This window comes from Rhinatrema bivittatum, chromosome 3 (genome assembly GCF_901001135.1).
Source record: "Rhinatrema bivittatum chromosome 3, aRhiBiv1.1, whole genome shotgun sequence".
NCBI classification, from domain to species: domain Eukaryota; kingdom Metazoa; phylum Chordata; class Amphibia; order Gymnophiona; family Rhinatrematidae; genus Rhinatrema; species Rhinatrema bivittatum.
Genome location: NC_042617.1, coordinates 255,371,644 through 255,394,338, shown reverse-complemented (window position 1 = coordinate 255,394,338; position 22,695 = coordinate 255,371,644). Strand labels below are relative to the sequence as shown.

Below are 22,695 nucleotides of genomic sequence, written 5' to 3'. Positions count from 1 at the left end.
TTTAATCTTTCCGCGCTGGCCTTTAAGTGCCCCTTTAACCCCTCGATCATCTAACGGTCCAACTGACTCCCTCACAGGCTTTCTGCTTCGGATATATTTTAAAAAGTTTTTACTGTGAGTTTTTGCCTCTACGGCCAACTTCTTTTCAAATTCTCTCTTAGCCTGTCTTATCAATGTCTTACATTTAACTTGCCAACATTTATGCATTATCCTATTTTTCTTCTGTTGGATCCTTCTTCCAATTTTTGAATGAAGATCTTTTGGCTAAAATAGCTTCTTTCGCCTCCCCTTTTAACCATGCTGATAATCGTTTTGCCTTCTTTCCACCTTTCTTAATGTGTGGAATACATTATAGCAAGCCTTTTACTTGAGGAGGTCGCAGTGCGGTGGAATTTTCAAGATATCCCCTAATTAATATGCATGAACATAGAAATGACGGCAGAAAAAGACCAATCTGCCTTTCCAGTCTGCCTAGCAAGCTCCCACACTTATTTTCCCATACGTATCTGTTTCACCAACCACCAATTTCAGGGCCCTTGTTGGTAACTGATTCAAGTTTCCTGCCATCCCCGGCCATTGATGCAGAGAGTAATATTGGAGTTGCATCAAAAGTGAGCATAAGGCTTAATGGTTAAGGGTAGTAATCGCCGCATCAAGCAAGTTGCCCGGATACTTGTTTACCCAGACTGCACAGATCATTGCCTTGTTGGATGTTGTCTGAATGTAAATCCTGTTTTCTACATTTCCCCCTGCCGTTGAAGCAGAGAGCAACGCTGTATATGCATTCAGGCTTAATTGGCTTAGGGTAGTAACCGCCGTAATAAGCTATCCCCACGCTTTTTTGTTTACCCCGATTGTGAAGTTCAGTCTTTGTTGGTTGTTGTCTGAATGCAAATCCTCTTTTCCACATTTCTCCCTGCCCTGAAAGATTTGTGTGTAAATATATTTCTTGATTATTCATTATGGATATCCTGAGACCTTAACCAGTTTATGGCCTTAGAGGACTGAAATTGCCCACCTCTGATCTTTTGTGTCATCAGGGCTTAGTTTGTAGACAATAAGGAAGTGGCCAGGGGTTTGGTGCCAGGCAGGGTATGATCTGTGTGTGGTGGTGGTGATGAGGGGGAAAGACCAGGACTAGGTGTGAACCCTTGGTCGTACACATGTATGTGAACACACTTTCCCTCCTTATCCCAGTGATCTTTTAACCCCAGCCACACCAGTGCTAGCTCGCCAGCCATTCTTTGCCCACCAGTGCTCACATACCTGGGACCTTTTGAATTAGAGTCATCCTGAGATTTTTATCGATTAGTGAAAGAGGGCAGGTTGGACAGTATGCACACAAGCTTTCTTTTCTTTTATACACAAACTAACACACTCCTATGTTCATTCTCATGCACTCTTTCTCACACATATATGCTCATTTTCACACACATGCTTGCTAACATTCCTCTCATTCTGACACATATACTGTGAGGCAGGGGTCTGTTGAGACCCCTAGGGGATTTCTACATGTTTCAGGGGAGGGTGCATTTGGGCTGCTCTGGTCCTTTAACTACAGCCCTAGGAGGAGTATTTATTTTATTTTCATGAAATTGCCTAGCAGTAAGCTGCTTTGTATGCATGTGTAAAGCAGGTCATTACCATACCAGGGTTACTGAGGTAAAATATCACATATCGCTTCCATAAAGGTTTCACAGTGGGGCAAATGCCTAATGTGGCTTAGTAAATATATCCCTAAACTGATATGATGTACCCACGAATGTTGGTATAAACAAGTTGTTAAATAAATAAATACATAAATAAAATAAATAAGTTTGTATCTAAGGCAATAGAAGATGAAGTTACATAGCCCAGATCACAAGTAGTGTCACTGGGAGAAGTACCATGTGAACTACCTGGTTCTTAGCCCACTGTTCTAACCAATAAGCCACTCTTCCAGTCAGCTGGCATTAGCCTGCAATTGTGGATTCCATTGCCTATTGTATCTGAAGTTGACTTTATGTCAAAGGCCCTTGTTACAAATCTTGCACATTGATAAACAACCGTCTTTTGACACTTGACCATCTTCTGGTATACACAAGTGAAGTCCTGTTTCCTTTAAAATGCCATATATACTCCATATTTATTTTTACGCAGTAAATTTTCAAGTCTTAGGAAACTACTGAATGTTTCTTTACCCTAACTTAATTTTTCCATGCATGTAGGAGGATGGAGTCAGACAAGTTCTTGAGGAAATGAAGGCTCTTTATGAACAGAACCAGGCAGACGTGTAAGTCTTATATCCTATTTTTGTGAACATAATGTCTACAAAGGAGCCATAAAATGGGGACCCACCAACATTGTTCACTCTCCCCTAAAAAAAATACTGCTGGAGACTGTTACATCAGGTAAACAGTTCTATATAAATGACTGCAAAATGGGGATTTATAAACAAATGCTCTTCTACATGAGCCACACTAGTTTCTATCTTAATTGTTTATCTGATGTGAGACAGGTTTTCATTTGTTTCTGTGGGCATGCCAATGTTTGTGCTTTTTCTTACAGTTCACTTTACCACTGTTTCCGTGCCTGTCCCAACCATTTTTAAATTCCATCACAGTTTTGGTTGCCTCGACCTCTGTGAAATAGGATAGTCCAGGCATCAAGAAACCACTAAATCCTCTCTCAATCTAACCAAAAACTATTTGAGGTCCATATTCAGTACCATTTGTCAAAATAAGTTATGGCATAGCCAGTAAAATTAGGGAAGGGGATGGAGGTAAAATCCCTAGTAGTTAACTTCCTGTGACTTATTCGGCTAAATAGCTGGATAACAGAGGCCTTTCAGGAGCATTTTGGGATGAAGTTAGTTAGCCAGATAAGTTATCCGGTTAACTCTGATATTCAGACTTGGTTGGATAAAGATATCCAGCTATTTTTAAGATAGTGGTATATTTAGTGGTGTTAAAGGGCCTTTGAATATCCCGCCAACAGCCAGATAAGTTTATCTGTCTTACTTTGCTGTTCACTTAGTGGCTGAAAATGGACCCCTACGTTCCTAGGAGAACTTGAGCCCATAATAGGGAGAGCAACATATTATATAACATAGTAATTTAGTTAATGATGACAGAAAAGGACCAAAATGGTTCATCCAGTCTGCCCAGCCAGTTTATTATGGTAATATCTGCCAAGCTGTTAGATTACCTCCATGTTTCTCTTTTACTGGGTAATGAGTCTTCTTGAAAATTCAGACAGTGCTGCTTGACGTGCTTTGCTTATGGACTTGGCCGTAGAAGCAGTTGATACTTTTTCCCTTATATCTCTGTATCAGTACCCCAAACCATAAAAGTCAGGGCCCTTGTTGGTTATAGTCTGAATCCAACACCTCTTTCCACCTCACCCCCTGCCATCAATGTGGAGAGTGATGTTGCAATTGCATCAAAGAAATCAAGGCTTATTGGTTAAGGGTAGTAATTCCAAGTCTTATGTTAAGGGTAATAACTGCTGCTTCGTGCAGGTTATCCCCATGCTTATCAGTTCCCTAAACTGTAAAAGTGAGATTAATACAGTTGTGGATTAGGAGGCTTTTGTGCTTGGCAGATTTCATCATCCATCGGCTTTCCCAGTGCTTTTACTGTAAGTGCTTATATCTATTCTATTAATTTGTGGGTATTGGAAGGGGTGTAATTTCAATGATATTATGGTGCAAGCTGCCACCTGGGCAAAAGGTGCTTCTGAATTTACAAAGGCATCAATTAGATTAAAATAGTGATGGCAAAGTAATGGAGCAGAAAGATACTAACCCTGATTGTAAAAAAGACAGGAGTCAAGTGGCACCTTATAGACTAACTAATTTATTAAAGCATGAGCTTTCGAGGACAGAGTCCATTTCATCAGATGTCATGCATCTAACGAAGTGGACTCTGTCCTCGAAAACTCATGCTTTAATAAATTAGTCTGTAAGGTGTCACTTGACCCCCTGTCTTTTTTCTACACCAGACTATCACAGCTATCCCTCCTAAGATATAATCTTGCGTGTGTGTGTGAGTGTGTGTGTACACGCACTCCTCTCTTTCCCTGTCAATAATGCCCTGCCACTTTTATGTTAAAAAGAAAATGATCAGCACAGAGATGGGGGGAGAATGCAAATGGTGTAAGATCTGGTTTCTGTAGAGCAAGTTTCATTTATTTTGTAAGTACCTGTGACACTTCAAAGTTGCACCGCTGCCACCACCAGTAGATGCATTTATATTCCACTATTGGGAACCTGCAGCTCAGGCCACAGCGCAGGGTCTCCCTTGGGTGTCAGAATGGAAACAAACCCATTGACTGGAGATTGAATGCAGAGAGCCACTGTATTTCTGTCTGAACATTTTGTTTTCTTTTGAAGCTTGGTTTACAGTGTACACCGTTTCAGGATTGGCATTGGAAACCCAATTTGCAAACCTTGGTTCTCTTTTTAAAAAACTAAATGTATCTTTCTTTTTAAAGTTCCTTCTTGAAATACTGCCAGGAAAAAGAAAGATGGCATTATGAAGACTGGCACACTTTAAAATGGAGTGGGTTGGCTAGTTTATTTTGCCTTGTTTGTAACTGTTTGCATTTAAAGCTGTTTATCTTGAAATTGTAACCCACTTTGAATGATTTTATTATGTAACGCAGGCTATAAGCATTTTGAATAAATATTTTCACTGAAAGGTGCAGCTGCAAAGGTAAAGAGTGTGCAAGAGGTGTGGATATTGTTTAAAAATACCATCTCAAATGCACAGTACAGATGTATTCCAAATGATTACCGGCATGGTTAAAAGGTGAGGTGAAAGAGGCTATTTTAGCCAAAAGATTTTCATTCAAAAATTGGAAGAAGGATCCATCAGAGGAAAATAGGATAAAGCATAAGCATTGGCAGGTTAAATATGACATTGATAAAACAGGCTAAGAGAGAATTTGAAAAGAAGTTGGCCGTAGAGGCAAAAACTCATAATAAAAACTTTTTAAAATATATCCAAAGCAGACCGTTGGACCGTTAGATGATGGAGGGGTTAAAAGGGCACTTAGGAAGATAAGGCAATTGCAGAAAGACTAACGAGTTCTTTGCTTTGGTATTTACTGAAGAGGATGTTGGGGAGATAATCATCTCCGGAAAGGGTCAGATGAACTGAACCAAATTATGGTGAACCTGGAAGATGTCGTGGGCCAGATTGACAAACTGAAGAGTAGCAAATCACCTGGACCAGATGGTATACACCCCAGGGTTCTAAAAGAACTCAAAAATGAAATTTCATACCTATTAGTAAAAATTGTAACCTATCATTAAAATTATCCATATAAAGCAGCTATGCAAAAACACAAATGACGGAGTGAAAAACAATAACAAGATACCATATGAAACAATAGAGTCGAATCGTAAAAGTAATGCTTACAATGTAAATCAGAGACACTGTCGCTGACATCAATCTTTGAAATGCTTCGTACCGTATGCTTAACCTGGAAAAATGTTAAAAAACAATGATTGACAGTGACAGTAAACACCAGTCGTTCTGTATATGTACACTAGCTTTTTATTTATCTAATTTATTTATATTTAGACACTGTCATCAATTCTCTACATATCGTTCAGTTACAATATTATCTTTGTGCACTTTTAGAAGCATCTTATTTAACCAGGTACTCACTGTTGTAGTTTTGGTGGTGTCTTAATACAATTTCAATATTTTAAATGTTTTTTTATGCATCCTGTGTATTGCAATAATTTTATTTCATTTTATTTATCTTACAAGTCATTAAGCCCGTTAAAACGGGCGAGATTCCATCGGTCAGACCGGCACAGTTAGAGCCGCTCTGTTCTCCACAACTTCTTACCCTTCCCACTTCTCACTCATATCCTCTTCCCTTTTCCTTCCATCCTCTCTCATCTTCCCTTCCCTTTCCTTCCCCTCTCACCTGATCCACAACCCTTTCCCTCTCCCTCAGCCCTCCTCCACTCCTTTTTCTCTTCTCCATAACGTCTTACCCTTCCTACTTACGGACTCATATTCTCTTACCTTTTCCTTCCATCCCTCTCATCTTCCCTTCCCCTCTCACCTCATCCACAACCCCTTCCCTCTCCCTCAGCCCTCCTCCACTCCCTCTTTTTCTCTTCTCCAGAAAGTCTTACCCTTCCCACTTACTCACATCCTCTTCCCTTTTCCTTCCATCCCCTCACCTTCCCTTTCCTTCCTCTCTCCCTCAGCCCTCCTCCACTCCCTCTTTTTCTCTTCTCCATAACGTATGCCTCACCACCGGGCTCGTTGCTGGCCCACCCGATGCTTGGGTACCGCCGCTGCTGCTCCATGGGAGGTCTCCGGGGGTCTCTCGCGTGCGCCTCACCACCGGGCTCGTTGCTGGCCCGCCTGATGCTTGAATACCGCGGCTGCTGCTCCTCCTCGCCGCTTCCAAAGCAGCCCTCACACGGCTCCATTTCCTCCCAGCGCCATGTTGCGCCACTCTGACCTACGTGCTCTCTCACCCGCACATGCGTAGTAGAGCTGCTCTCTACTGCGCATTTGTGGGCCGTCAGTCAGAGCCCATTTATATTGTAGTTTTAAATTTATTTAATTATTTAATTTTCTGTGTTTTATAATAATTGTATTTTCAATATATTTCAGCCCCTGCCTACTCTGTACTTGTGCACCTTGCACGCGCCGAGCCCTAGGGGAGCCCCAATGGCTTTCCCTGTTCCCTCAGAGGCCGCTCCGAAATCGGAGCGGCCTCTGAGGGAACTTTCCTTTGGCCCCCCCAGCCCTACCTAACCCCCCCCCCCCCCAACCTTTATTATGCAACCTACGCCTGCCTCCGGGCAGGCGTAGGTTGCGCGCGGCGGCCTAGCAGCCCTTCGGAGGCCTCTGCCCACACCCCGCCCCTTTTTTCAAGCCCCGGGACATACGCGCGTCGCCGGGCTTATGCAAAATAAGCCCGGCGACGCGCGTAAATCCAGCTGGATTGTCTGAGGTTTTAAACTGTGATTTGATGTTTTAGAAGCGGTGCTGGAATATAATAAGCTGGATTATTTACTGTATATTTCTTTTATTGATTGATGGAAGTGCAGTTGTGGGAGGATGATGTTTTATTTTGTGAAGCATTAAGAGTTTGAACCGCCTAGTGAGTATTTGATTTAGATGGTATATTAAATGTATTAAATAACCCTGTAAAACAATTTCTGGCCAGAGGACAAGAGAAGCAAGCTGACTCTAAGGCCCATGCTCAGCACCACTTGTCGACAGGCAACGTGGTAACATTGTTCTCTTCTTCCCAGGCATTTTCAGGCCCAGCTGCCCCTGCTAGATTGCAAGATTGCACGGGCCTTGGAACCAGTCCAAGTCTTTCCTTTTTAACATCTGTTGGCTACTTTTCAAAAATGTAATCCATTGTGATTTAAATATATTTCAGTGGTTGTACTTTAGTTTTATAATAGGTATAGATACTGCCCTCCCATTTTATGTTTGTTGTAAATGTGTTTAACTGTTTGGCACAATACTGCCCAGGTTTCTGAACCTCAAATCACTATGCCTTCTACATTTTTGTACCTGGTTTGAGGAGCATGAGTGAGGGAAATAGAAAATCTCCCAGTAATATGCATTTGAAAGCATCTACTTATTTGATGTACAGTCTGCTTTTTCAGGCACTTCAAAGATTACAGTTTTTTTATTTCTCAGTCCCCAGAGACCTTACAATCTGTCAGGTGAATTTTCAAAGGAGTTATGCATGAAAATGCAATATACACTCATGGCAATTTTCAAAAGCCATTTACCCGTGTTAAGTGCATTTAACACAGGTTAAACCTACTGACAATTTAATGGCATATATTGTAGCAATTTTCAAAAGTCCTCTTATGCGGTGGTAAAGTGCATTTGCCCAAGGTCATAAGGAGTGGCAGCAGGATTGGAATCTTGGTTTACTTGGTTCGCAGCCTGCTGCTGTAACCACTGGGGTATTCTGCGGTCATGTTCAAATTAAAATTGGACAATTTAAAGAAAAAAAGCCACAGAACACAAGGTTTAAATTGTATTTGTCACTGCTTTAATTGTAATACAATTGTTTTGCTCTTTAACCCCACTTTTGAATCAGAAATGAGGCCAAATCAGAAGGTCAAAGTGATCTAATTCCAACAATCAAGTTTCGACACTGTTGCCTGCTGAGGAATCGACGCTGTGTTGTTGCATACCTGTAAGTTTCTGATTTGTAGTGCCATTACCTGTGGCCTGTAGCAGAATTTTTTTGTGGGGAAGTGGCTGGCGAAAATTGCATCTTAAAGCTACAGGTATATTATTATTTATTATGTTTTATTTTACATTATGTTTTAGGTTCTCTTAGTTTTCTTTGTTATCTGTAACCTATGTTCCTTGTACCGCCTCCGAGTGACTGTTAACGTTACACTGTAAACCGATATGATTTGTATATTTTACAGGAATGGCGGTATAGAAAAAATAAAAACAAATAAATAAATATAAATGTTTTTGATGTTCACTGTTAGCCATGGAGGAAGTAGGATTCTGAATCCCTGGGTGTGACCACAGTAATAATCTGCTGCTCTCTTTAACAGCTATGACCGTTTGCTTCGGATCCGAGCACTTCGATGGGAATATGGCAGCGTGCTGCCGAATACTCTTAGATTCCACATGTCAGCAGAAGAGGTTTTTATTGACTTTTTAGTTACATTCTACAAACTGTTTAATTAATGCATTCCAAGCATATTCTAAGGGATGCTGATCAGAAAGTACTTGTACTGTTGTATCTGTAAAGGTCAGTTACAAAATTACGCAATTACTCCACTAGTGTCCTTTCTCTCGCACTAGACCAGTGGACTAGGACATCAGTGCTATAATACATTTGCTTCATTTAAGCAGCAGTATAATCAAAGGGGAGTGGATGGTGCAAAATTTTGCCTTCTGTGCAAGGGCTTGTGTTGTGAAGGTGAAGTTTGATATGCTTGGGACAGGAGTAGACCACATGACTGATTTGCCCCCTGGTGGTCTCATTTAGCAGTACTATTGTAGTTTGTTCTGGTGCTCACTCAGACCACAGGAATATGATAGAGGTCTACAAAATCATGAAAGGACTTGAACAGGTTAATGTAAATAGATTATTTACTCTCTCAGATAATAAGACTAGGGGCCACTCCATGAAGTTAGAGTTTAACTTTATCCCTGCAAACCCCCCCCCCCCAAAAAAAACAAAAAACAAAACAACAAACAAACCTTAAAAATTATCACTAATAGGAGAGGGTGGCCAAAATGGCAGAAGCACGAAGGTTGTGTGCATGCTGTTGGCATATTATCCTTCCCCCCCACCCCTTTTAAATTGTTCTGGCTTTCATTACATGATGGCTAAATGGAACAGCTGCCAGCATGTTTTTTCATTTGAACCCAACCAGTTTGACTGAGCTTTGATAGACACATTTGTCATTTGACCTGGCTGTACAACAGAAGCCTCTAGAGTTGTGTTTTTGATGACGCCAATGAAAAAAGGAAGCTTCTCAGAAGCCCCAGACTTTGATACTGCTTTGAAATAGGAGGCATGGGTCACTCCTGTCCCACTACAGGAGTAAGTGACCAGCGAGCTGCTTTCATCGGCACCTCCAAATGATGTCACAGGTTTACAGGAAGTAGAAGGAGTCTCTGGTGTTGCTGCAGTTGAGAGTCCAGTGTTCCCACAAGTTCCAGCATGTAGTGCCGTTCAAGCTGTTCTGCCTGGAATCATTGCTCAGGGCTCAGGCTGAGAAAGGAGCTGATTCAGAGGCAGCTAACAGTCACGCCGATACAGTACAGTGCGCTCCGGTGGCGCGCTCTGTTAGCCTGCGTTTGGCCATGCGTTTTTGACGCGCTATTTTTACCCCTTATACAGTAAGGGGTAATAGCGCGTCGAAAACACGCAGCCAACACCCCCCCCAGACTAATAGCGCCCGCAACATGCAAATGCATGTTGATGGCCCTATTAGTTATTCCCGTGCGATACAGAAAATAAAATGTGCAGCCAAGCCGCACATTTTACTTTCAGAAATTAACGCCTGCCGGCACCGGGAAAGTGTACAGAAAAGCAGAAAAAACTGCTTTTCTGTACACCCTCTGACTTAATATCATAGCGATATTAAGTCAGAGGCCCAAAAAATTTAAAATCGGCCCGCGGGTTGGAAGACGGTCGCTCAATTATGCTGGCGTCAGTTTTCCGAACCCGTGGCTGTCAGTGGACTCAAGAACCGACGCTGGAAAAATTGAGCGTCTGCTGTCAAACTCGCTGACAGCCGCTGCTCCTGTGAAAAGGGAAGCACTAGGGATGCGCTAGTGTCCCTAGCGCCTCTTTTTACCGCGGGCCCTCATTGAAATACTTGATCGCGTACCCAGGAGAGTGGCCTGGGTGCGCGTTGGGAGAGTGGGCGCTCGCCTCGGAGCGCCGGCTGTCCGGGATTTACTGTATCAGCCCGTTTGAAGGGCACCAGAGTGTTTGGAAGTCTTCCTACAGCTCATGGGGGCATAATGGAAGCAGAGTTTAATCCCTTGTTATCAGCTGGTTTGGCTCTGGTGAGACCTTGTGTGTTTAACTTTAAAACTCGTTGGAGAGGGTATTATTTGTGTTTATAGATGGTTCTGTTTCTGGGCAGATTCATATTATCTTTTGAGAAACTCGAAAATTCCCTTGGGAGATCTAAAGTGCAGGAAGTTGAAATAACTGATATTAACTAACATATGGCTTCTCCAGAAGACAAGGTGAAACAAATGCAAGAAAAAGAAAACTTTTATTAAGAATTCTGTAGTGACTCATAATAAGTTGGAAAATCTTGAAAATACAGTAAAACGGTGTAATCTCATCTTGTGAACTTCCCGAGAGAATCACCTGTTTTGGTGACTGAAATGTTTTAAAGCAGCAACCATCAGGTTCTACCTGAATCGGTTCCTCCTCTCTTTAGGACCTAACCCCTGCCACCTTTTAAAAAGGAGGAAGCTGAGGGGCAACTCCAGCCTCTCAACTTTCCTTTGACAGGCTGTTCCGTCTTTGTTAATGTGTGCTTTGAAAATGGTTTTTAAGGTGAAAGATGTGGTGTTTTTGAATTGTCAAATAAGGATGTTTCCTGATGTTCCAAACCTACCCAGAGGAAAAGGAAGCAGTTCCTCCCTCCTGGGAGTTTTTTTAGATGTCCATGTAAATGTACGATTAAACTACTATGTTACTAGATATTTTAATCTTCCCAGTTATCTGCCTTTCTCATTAATAGGTGATAAAGGGGATGGAACAGATCCCCTATGAGGAAAGACTGAAGAGGTTAGGGCTGTTCAGTTTGGAGAAGAGACGGCTGAGGGGGGATATGATAAAGGTCTTTAAGATCATGAGAGGTCTTGAACGAGTAGATGTGAATCAGTTATTTACACTTTCGAATAATAGAAGGACTAGGGGTCATTCCATGAAGTTAGCAAGTAGCATATTTAAGAATAATCGGAGAAAACTCTTTTTCCCTCAACGCACAATTGGGCTCTGGAATTTGTTGCCAGAGTATGTGGTTAGTGCAGTTAGTGTAGCTGGATTCAAAAAAGGTTTGGATAAGTTCTTGGAGGAGAAGTCCATTAACTGCTATTAATCAAGTTTACTTAGGGAATAGCCACTGCTATTAATTGCATCAGTAGCATGGGATCTTCTTGGTGTTTGGGTAATTGCCAGGTTCTTGTGGCCTGGTTTGGCCTCTGTTGGAAACAGAATGCTGGGCTTGATGGACGCTTGGTCTGACCCAGCATGGCAATTTCTTATGTTCTTATTCCAGACACTATTCCATTAATATTTTGACCAAGCAAACAGCTAACATAAGAAATGCCATATTGGGGAAGGGGGCGCTATAGAGCATTCATGGCTGCAGATGCACTTTGGTGAAGCTCTGTTCACTCGGGAGCTAACCCTGTCATTTGTTCTCTCCCCAATCTCTGCAGCTTAGTAAAAGATTGATTAAGGGGTAGTTTGATAGTTTTGCCCTTTATTTTCTGGCCACAATTGATTGGCAACTCGGTCGGGACGGAGGAAAGGACGGCAGGCAATGTTTGTCAGGTGCACCCACAGCACTCAGGATAGGCCCATCACTGACTTTTACTGGGAGGCGAGTGAGTTGGACGTTGTTCCTTCTCCTGCAAAGGAGAATGTGGACCAGGAGGTAGCTTCGATAGAGCCTCCTGAGCAGGTCACGATGGCAATGATTTTAAAGGAATTGAGAGGGCTGAGGTCTGAAGTAAACAAGGGCAAGGGACAAATGAAAGCCTCTGTCGAGGAAATAAAGGCCCAAGTGGACTCCATGTGACTCAGAGCTGAAAAAGCAAATTAAGTTGCTTGAATTATAAGCTCTTGGATTTAGAGGACCACTCCAATGTGCGTATTGTGGAAATTCCAGAAAAGGAAGAAAGGCAAAATGCACGGGAGTTCCTGGAGCATTTTTTCAGAGCCCTCAGCCCCGTGGCGAATGACCCACGTCTTGAAATTGATCGGGGACATCAGGTTCCTGGGGGGAACCAGTCAAATAGCAGTGAACTATGGGCTTTCATTGTAAAATTCCATAGATACCAAGCAAAGGAGTGGGTGCTACGTAAAGCACGGGAAATAGGCCCCTTAAATTATCATGGATACTGCATGGCAATTTTTCCCGATTACAGTGTGGCTACTGTGAAAAAGCGAGCTGAAAACGCATGAATGAAGAAATTGCTTCACGATAAACAGATGTGCTTTCTCCTACTGTATCCCACTAAGTTGTTGGTCTGGGCGGATGGTGTCAGGAAGAATGTTGACTCTCCCGAGGCTGCGTCAGTATTTTTGGAGGTGCAGGGCAAAAATGGAACGACCCCCCACCTCGGTCAGTGAGGGTTAACACCGAGGCCACATGGAAAAACAGCAGAGTAATGGACAAAGGCAGTCGATCGAGTAGCAGTAACTCGGGGTCCAGTCTTGGGTACACACTGAAGCCCTGGACATTGGATTCCTGCTGTTACTAATGAAGAGGAGTGGCCTAGTCTTGCCGTATGTGCAGGGGGTGCCTGACGGAGAGGATCAGTAAATCTCGTGGGCAAAATCCAGACGGTTCGGGGACTCACAGTAGCGACACAACAGATCAAAGGCAGAAGAGTCTGGCTGGGAATATTCTGAGCGATGTGGAGTGAAGCAGCAGTAGCAGAATGGAAGTAGTCACCAAATAAAATGATGGGGACGATGACTGCAACGAAGCAGCATATCCTTTTTTCTTCTTTATGGATATTAAATTGGCTTGCAGGTTGGGGGGAGGGGAAAATTACGTATGGATTAGGCATGGCTGGAAGGGGACAGGCTCATTGGGGGGATAGTGAGGGGGCTTTAGAAGAGGGTGGAGGATTTGGAGGTGGGGGTTGGGGAGGGAGTGGGGCAGGAGGGGAAGGGGTATTTGGTGAAATGAATACTACGTTTTCCTTAGTCTGCATTATTTTTCAATTCACCGGTGGATTTGTGGTGATTGTGGACAGTTGTGTGGTGTTTAAATCCCGAATAAGCTGGAGAGGAATGACCTAGGGTGAGAAGATGCTATCGATGGAGAACCATAACTGTGTCTGTGCAATTCGTGAGACCAGTGCTGATGTAAAAATAGGGGATTCCTATTGCCTGATTTGTAATGCACAAATCAGGCAATAGGAAAACACAGAAATTGCGTCAGATGGGGAGAGGGGAAGTGCGAAGGCGTGATAGGTGGGATAGGGGGCAGGGAGGAGGGAGGAGGGAAGGGACATGGGACAGGGGTTTGGGGACAAGCAGGCAAGGGGGGGGGGCTACAGTTCTTTCAGGAGTTGGCTATAAAAGGGGGGACCTCTGGGTCTGGACATCCTTCCCACTCAGGAGAGCCCCATTGGCATTTAGTAAGGGATGGGGTGTCAAGGCAAGACCACCCTGGCAGCTTAGTTTCTTTGAGGGTGCAGCAGAATGTTTTGTTTTGGTTGGTTGGGTTTCCGTATGTGGGGTGTCGAAGGGAATTGTGGGGTGGGGCTGGGAAGGGTGTTGGGGGAAGGGAGGGGGTGTTATATTTCTGTAAAAATCAGACAGATGCACACCAAAGGTCATTAGATTGGATGGCTAAGTTCTGGGGGTCAGTATGGGGTGGCTGGAGTTAGAGACATTTTTGTCCGTGAGTCTATATGTTAATATTCAGTCATGGGACAAATTAAAATAGTCTCCTTGAATGTCAGCGACATTTCACATCCTATAAAAAAGGGACACGAGTGCAGATTGTAATATTGCAAGAGAGACACTTAACTAGAACTGAACGTGAGAAGTTGAAAAGGGCAGCTCCTTATACATCACAGAGTAGGGGGTTGTGCATCCTAATACATAATAATTTGCCACTCCCAAGTGTTGAATCACAAAACCAAATGGGAGAGATGGTATCTCATTTTGCACTGTCAACTTCACTCCTGGGAATTTGGTCTGTTAACCGATTATGGGCCTAACGTAGGTTCTCAAACCTTTTATGCTAACTTGGCTGACAAATTGGGCAAAATTTCAAGGTTGCCTTTGGTAGCAGGAGGGGACTGGAATGCATGTTGAAACCCAGGATTGGATTGCTGAAATAGAAATCTACATTGCAGAATGCCTGGATCCCTGCTAACATTGGTTTCCATGTTTCATTTGATAGCGAGCTGGAGAAGTCGTTATCCCTCATCTTGAGATTATACATGTCATTCTCCCAGACATAATTCATATAGTCATATAGACTCTTTCTTGTGTTCAGAGCGACTAGCTGCCCAAGTTTCAGAATGCGATATTTTAAACTGTCATCTTTCTGACCATCATCTGGTCTCCATTATCTTGACGGTGGCAGGGCAGTGGAAATTAAACCTCTCTTTTGGGGAAGAAAGAATTTAGGATTTTAGTGGGAAGGGTTCTCAACGATTTTGATTATCACCATCATTCTAAGGATTACAATCCCGCTCTGAGGTGGAAAGCATTTAAGGTGGTGTTGAGAGGAGCCATAATTGGCTACACTAGCCATTTAAAAAAAAAGATAAATTATGCAGAACAGGCCTGTTGGAAAAGGAGCATAAACATATGTGCTCGAACAAGATTTACCGCCAGTTACAAGGTCTGAGGGACAATCTTAAGGTACTTTAAGTGGGGAAAATAGAGATGGAGCTACGCTACACAAAACAAAAATATTATGATTATGGCAATAAGATGGGTGCTTTGTTAGCCAGGATGGTACAGAAGAGACAATCGCAAACCCAGAAATCTGGGCTTCGGTCTGGGTATGGGCAGATAGTATCAGATTGTGCATGAGTTTTTGATACTAAATTGCATGGGGAGTCTATGGCCATCGAAGAAGAGAGGATAGATGAACTTTTGAATAAGCTGGGTTTTCACACCCTGACGACAGAAATGGTGGAGGAGCTTAAGGCTCCTGTCTCTGGAAATGGTGGTCCAGAACGTGCTTAGTGGACTGTCCTCAGGTAAAAGGCTAAACCCCTGAACCTCCCTAGTGGACTTAATTGATGCCCATGTTACATTGTTATACAAACAGAAGGAGGACAATTTAGATGTGGATTCATACAGGCCAATATCACTTCTTAAATCAGATGTCAAAATATTGGCCACAATACTACAACAGCGCATAGAAGACATGGTACCGCAGCTTATTGTGGGGTATCAAACCAGTTTTATAAAGGAGAGAAGTTCCACACATAACACTTGCAGATTGTTCAATATTATGCATTAATGTGAGTGCAGAAGATGTCTGGGGCTATTTTGGTGCTAGACGCTAAAAAGGCATTTGACAGGATTTGGTGGCCTTATCTTTTTCACAGCTTATGAAAGTTTGGATTCCCAGAAGAATTCAATAGATGGATAACTACTTTATATATGGCCCTTAAGGCCGATTGAGAGAACCTATTTTGGTGGCTAGTGGGTACAAGACACCCTGTCCACTTTCTTTTCTGTTATTTGCCATTGCTGTTGAACCACTGGTTCAGGAAATTTTGAGCACATTGGAATTCGAGGGATTAAAATATTGGGGTACATTATAAAATATCTCTAAATGCAAATAATTTACTTGTCTCAGGTGGATAATTTAGGCTCCCATTTAATGAGCCTGCTGGAAGAGTACAGGACATTATCGGGATATCAGATTAAATCCATGAAGTCAGAACTTATTCTCATAGGGTGAGGGTCTCATATACCTAGTTGTCTGGCCACATCTGGATTTACCTGTTTGGGAATTAAGACATCTAAAAATTTGAAGGATTTATTTAAGTTGAATTATGCACCACTTTTGATGTGATTCGTAAGGGCCTTAGGGAATGGTTGGGGCGCATAAACTTGATTTAAGATGTGCATACTTTCCAAGCTGATGTATCTCTTTCATCACATTCCATGTTATGTCCCACAGTATGTATTCAACTCGTTAAATGGGCAAGTGGGGAGTTTCATTTGGAGAAACAAGGTGACCTGCATCCATCAGTCTATATTATGTCTGCCCAAGTTGCAGGGAGGTATGGTTCAATCCAGAGGTAAATTATGAGTGGCTGTCTGTGGAGAGCGTGCAGAAGGAGGGCATAGGGCTTCCGTTAATATTGACACTACCCACAACGTCATTAGCTGTCACATAAGAAACATAAGAACGTGCCATACTGGCTCAGACCAAGAGTCCATCAAGCCCAGCATCCTGTTTCCAACAGTGGCCAATCCAGGCCATAAGAACCTGGCAAGTTCCCAAAAATTAAGTCTATTCCATGCTACTGATGCTAGTAATAGTATTGGCTATTTTCTAAGTCAACTTGATTAATAGCAGGTAATAGACTTCTCCTCCAAGAACTTATCCAATCCTTTTTTAAACACAGCTATACTAACTGCACTAACCACATCCCCTGGCAACAAATTCCAGAGTTTAATTGTGCGTTGAGTGAAAAAGAACTTTCTCCGATTAGTTTTAAATGTGCCCCATGCTAACTTCATGGAGTGCTCCCCAGTCCTTATATTATCTGAAAGAGTAAATAACCGATTCACAGTTACCCGTTCTAGACCTCTCATGATTTTAAAGACCTTTGTCATATCCTTCTCAGCTGTGTCTTCTCCAAGCTGAAAAGTCCTAACCTCTTTTAGTGTTCCTCATAGGTGACCTTTTCCATCCCCTTTATCATTTTGGTCGCCCTTCTCTGTACCTTCTCCATCGCAATTATATCTTTGCGGTGACCAGAATTGTATACAGTATTCCAGGTGCGGTCTCACCATGGAGCGATACAGAGGCGTTATGACATTTTCCGTTTTATTCACTATTTCCTTTCTAATAATTCCCAACATTCTGTTTGCTTTTTTGACTGCCGCAGCACACTAAACCGACAACTTCAATGTATTATCCACTATGATGCCTAGATCTTTTTCCTGGTTGGTAGCTCCTAATATGGAACCTAACATTGTGTAACTACAGCAATGGTTATTTTTCCCTATAGGCATCACCTTGCACTTATCCACATTAAATTTCATCTGCCATTTAGATGCCCAATTTTCCAGTCTCACAAGGTCTTCCTGCATTTATCACAATCTGTTTGTGATTTAACTACTCTGAATAATTTTGTATCATCTGCAAATTTGATTACCTCACTCGTATTCCTTTCCAGATCATTTATAAATATATTGAAAAGCACAGGTCTTAGTACAGATCCCTGAGGCACTCCACTATTTACTCTTTTCCACTGAGAAAATTGTCCATTTAATCCTACTCTCTGTTTCCTGTCTTTTAACCAGTTTGTAATCCACGAAAGTATCCCATGACTTTTTACTTTTCTTAGAAGCCTTTCATGAGGAACTTTGTCAAATGCCTTCTGAAAATCCAAAAACATCTACCGTTTCACCTTTATCTATATGTTTATTAACCCCTTTAAAAAAGTGAAGCAGATTTGTGAGGCAAGACTTGCCTTGGGTAAAACCATGCTGACATTGTTCTATTAAAACATGTCTTTCTATATGTTCTGTGATTTTGATCTTTAGAACACTTTCCACTATCTTTCTTGGCACTGAAGTCAGGCTAACTGGTCTGTAGTTTCTTGGATCGCCCCTGAAGCCATTTTTAAGTATTGGGGTTATATTAGCCACCCTCCAGTCTTCAGGTACAATTGATGATTTTAATGATAGGTTACAGATTTTAACTAATAGATCTGAAATTTCATTTTTGAGTTTCTTTAGAACCCTGGGGTGTATACCATCCAGTCCAGGTGATTTACTACCCTTCAGTTTGTCAATCAGGCCTATCACGTCTTCTAGGTTCACCATGATTTGGTTCAATTCATCTGAATCATTACCCATGAAAACCTTCTCCGGAACGGGTATATCCCCAACATCCTCTTCAGTAAACACCGAAGCAAAGAAATTGTTTAATCTTTCCGCAATGGCCTTATCTTCCCTAAGTGCCCCTTTAACCCCCCTCTATCATTTAATGGTCCAACTAACTTCCTTGCAGGCTTTTTGCTTCAGATATATTTTTTTAAGTTTTTATTATGAGTTTTTGCCTCTAAGGCCAACTTCTTTTCAAATTCTCTCTTAGCCTGTCTTATCAATATCTTACATTTAACTTGCCAACGGTTATGCTTTATCCTATTTTCTTCTGTTGGCTCCTTCTTCCAATTTTTGAATGAAGATCTTTTGGCTAAAATAACCTTTCTCGCCTCACCTTTTAACCATGCTGGTAATTGTTTTGCCTTCCTTTCACCTTTCTTAATGTGTGAAATACATCTGGACTGTGCTTCTAAGATTGTATTTTTTAACAATGTCCACCTCTCTTGCACATTTTTTACCTTTGTAGCTGCTCCTTTCAGTTTTTTTCTAAATATTTTTCTCATTTTATCAAAGTTTCCCTTTTGGAAAGTTTAGCACGAGAGCCGTGGATTTACTTACTGTCCCTCTTCCAGTCAATTCAAATTTGATCATATTGTGATCACTATTGCCAAGCAGCCCCACTACTGTTACCTCTCTCACCAAATCCTGTGCTTCACTGAGAATTAGATCTAAAATTGCTCCCTTTCGTCTGTTCCTGACAAATTGCTCCATAAAGCTGTCATTTATTCCATCCAAGAACTTTCTCTCTTTAGCATGTCGTGATGTTACATTTACCCAGTCAGTATAGGGGTAATTGAAATCTCCCATTATTACTGCACTACCATTGTGGTTACTTTCCCTAATTTCTCTTAGCATTTCACTGTCCATCTCACCATCTTGGTCAGGTGGATGGTAGTATACTCCTATCACTATACTCTTCCCCAACACACAAGGGATTCCTACCCATAAAGATTTGAATGTTCATTTAGTCTCATGCAGGATCTTTATACTGTTGGACTCTATGCCATCCCGGACATAAAGCTCCACCCAACCTCCCAGATACTCCACTCTGCCATTGTGATATAATTTGTACGCCGGTATAGCACTGTCCGATTGGTTATCCTTCTTCCACCATGTCTCTGAGATGCCAATTAAGTCTATGTCATCATTCACTGCTATACATTCTAATTCTCCCATCTTACTTCTTAGACTTCTGGCATTAGCATACAAACATTTCAAAGTTTGTTTTTTGTTTGTATTTTCATTCTGCTTTCTAATTGATAGGGATAAATTGGAATCTTTTAGCTCAGGTGATTTTTAATTATAGGCACTGGGACTACTTTTCTTATTATTGGAACCTCACTGTCGGGATGCCCTAACTCTAATGCTTCATTAGTATACTTTGAAGATACCTCCCTCCAAACCACATGCTGCTGAGCAGCTGTCTGCTTTCCCCTTTGTTCTAGTTTAAAAGCTGCTCTATCTCATCCCTTTAGAAAAGACTCTCCCTTCCACAAAAGGTTCCCCAGTTCCTTACAAAACCGAATCCCTCTTCCTTGCACCATTGTCTCATCCACGCATTGAGACTCCGGAGCTCTGCCTACCTCTGGAGACCTGCATGTGGAACAGGGAGCATTTCAGAGAATGCTACCCTGGAGGATCTAGATTTCAGCTTTATACCTAAGAGCCTAAATTTGGCTTCCAGAACCTCCCTCCCACATTTTCCTTTGTCTTTTGGTGCCCACATGTACCCCGACAGCTGGCTCCTTCCCAGCACTGTCTAAAATCCTATCTAGGTGACGCGTGAGGTCCGCCACCTTCGCACCAGGTAGGCATGTTACCAGGCGATCCTCACGCCCACCAGCCACCCAGCTATCTACATTTCTAATAATCAAATCACCAACTATGATGGCCGACCTAACCCTTCCCTCCTGGGCAGTAGGCCTTGGGGAGATATCCTCTGTGCGAGAGGACAGTGTACGACCTGGAGAGTAGGTCCTTCATACAGGATTCTTGCCTGCTGCACCAGGTTGATGCTCTCTGTTCATGAGACCTTCCTCCTCCAAGGCAGCACCAGGGCTTCCAGTCTGAAGTTGAGACTTAGCTATTATGTCCCTGAAGGTCTCATCTATATACCTCTCTGCCTGCCTCAGCTCCTCCAGGTCTGCCACTCTAGCCTCCAGAGAACGGACTCGTTGTCTGAGAGCCAGGAGCTCTTTGAATCGGATGCACATGTACAACTTCTCACCGATGGGTAAAAAATCATACATGTTTGTTTATTTATTTAACATCTCTTTTATACCGATATCCGTTCGCACATCGCATCGGTTCACAATAAACAAAAACTTTTGGGCAGGGCCCTTACATGTATCAGATAACTTAGTGAACTAGGAAAAATACAATTAACTTTTGGGAGGAGCCCTTACATATAACAAACATCAATGGGTAGATGCAATGCAATAGAACTGTAACTATAACTATATACATGAGAGTGCACAGTACAAAATCAGCGGACATAAGGCGTTCATAACAAAATAACATTGTAAAATTCACAGGGGGGTTTTATGTAATAGGGGGTGACATGGGGTAGGCTTGTTGAAAGAGCCAGGTTTTAAGTTTCTTTTTGAAAGTGGCGGTATATGTCTCCATGCGAATATCATGGGGCAGGGAGTTCCATATGGTGGGGCCGGCAAGAGAAAAGGCTCTGTTTATAGTAGAGGAGTGTTTAAAAGATTTGATAGATTGGGCACGAAGTGTTCCTTGGAGGGCTGGGCGGGTAGGTCTCTTGGAGGTGCGAGGTAGGAGGGGGGGATTAAGCCAGTTGAGGTTGGAATTTAATAGACTCTTGTGTATGATAGATAGTGTTTTATATAGAATTCGTGACTGTATAGGGAGCCAGTGTAGTTCGATAAGTGTGGGAGTGATGTGATCTCTTTTCTTTGTGTTTGACAGTATCCGAGCGGCGGCATTTTGTAGGAGTTGTAATGGCTTAGTGTGTGTTGCGGGAATGCCAAGGAAGAGTGCATTGCAATAGTCAATTTTCGATAAAATAATAGACTGGAGTACTGTACGGAAATCAGTGAAGTGTAGTAGGGGTCTGAGTTTCTTTATCGTTTGTAGCTTAAAATAGCAATCCTTTATGATGGATTTAATGAATGGTTTAAAAGAACGGTGATTATCAATAATGACTCCTAAATTACGAGTGTGTGATGGGAAATTGGTAGATGAGTAAGCAAGTGGGATGTCTGGGAGCGGTTGCCTATTAGATATGATTAATAGCTCAGTCTTGTTGGAATTTAGAGCTAGGTGCATGTCCTTTAGGAGTTGGTTGATGGAGGAAAGACAGGATTCCCAGTTTTGTAAAGCAGTTTGGATAGAGTCAGAGAAAGGGAAGATGAGTTGCACATCGTCAGCATAAATAAAATGCTTGATGTGCAGGTTAGTGAGAAGCGTGGTAAGGGGAATCATGTATATATTAAATAGCGTCGAGGAGAGTGAAGAACCTTGGGGCACACCTTGGGGAAGACTGATGGGATCAGATTCATAGTTGTCCACTAGGACAGTAAAAAAGCGATTTTGGAGATACAATTGAATCCAGGCGAAGGCATTGCCAGTGATCCCAATACTTCTGAGGATGTTGAGTAGGACATCGTGATTGACTGTGTCGAACGCAGCTGAGATGTCAAGCATTGGCGATCAGATAGGAGGATCCTGAGTCGGTTCCTCTGATAAGAGTATCGTGTAGGGAGAGGAGCAATGTTTCAGTACTTAAATGCTTCCTGAAACCATATTGGGTGGAAGGGAGGATGTTGTTTTGTTCAAGGTGATCGGAGAGGCGTGAATTAACTAGCTTTTCAAGAACTTTAGCTAGGAGGGGTAGGTTGGACACCGGTCTGTAATTAGAAAGTGTGGCGGGGTCAAGATTCGGTTTTTTGAGTAGCGGTTTCACTATTGCTTGTTTAAGAAAATTAGGGACAATGCCATGCTCTAGCGAACAGTTGAGAATATTTGAAAGAGGTTTGGCGATCACATTGTGTATAGATAGTAGGAGTTTGGAAGGGATGGTTTCAGAAGGATGTGTTGAGGGTTTCATTTTCTTTAGTATGTTCTCTACTTCACTCGATGCAAAAGACTGGGAGGACCCCTCTTGCTGCTGGACTGCTGCCTTCATCTCAAACTTGTCCAGTTCCTAGTTAAGTTTTTAGGCTGCTGTGGGAGTAGGAATGTGTCTAATTAGGGTCCTTTAAATGTATTAGTGAATTCACTATATGTCTGGTAGTGGCTTACAGGGGAATGATCAAACTCTCAATAAGGTGTGGGGAATTTGTGAAGTGAAGTTAAAAGGCTGATTTTCTTTTTTTTTTAGTGTGCAAGTGGCACCTGCCTATA

The 22,695-nt window shown here is 42.3% G+C and overlaps 1 protein-coding gene across 4 annotated transcripts in view; it reads left to right on the top strand.

The window, feature by feature from the left end:
- Nucleotides 1-22,695, top strand: part of GINS1 (GINS complex subunit 1) — a 64,672-nt gene that overhangs the window by 6,743 nt on the left and 35,234 nt on the right. For 3 of the 4 annotated variants that reach the window (XM_029594499.1, XM_029594496.1, XM_029594495.1), the window contains exons 2-4: nucleotides 2,208-2,272; nucleotides 8,086-8,184; nucleotides 8,561-8,651. In XM_029594499.1, the coding sequence (XP_029450359.1) occupies nucleotides 2,208-2,272; nucleotides 8,086-8,184; nucleotides 8,561-8,651 (255 nt within the window). Of the gene's footprint in view, nucleotides 1-2,207; nucleotides 2,391-8,085; nucleotides 8,185-8,560; nucleotides 8,652-22,695 lie in introns of those variants that run through there. The other variant, XM_029594498.1, reaches the window with a different exon arrangement.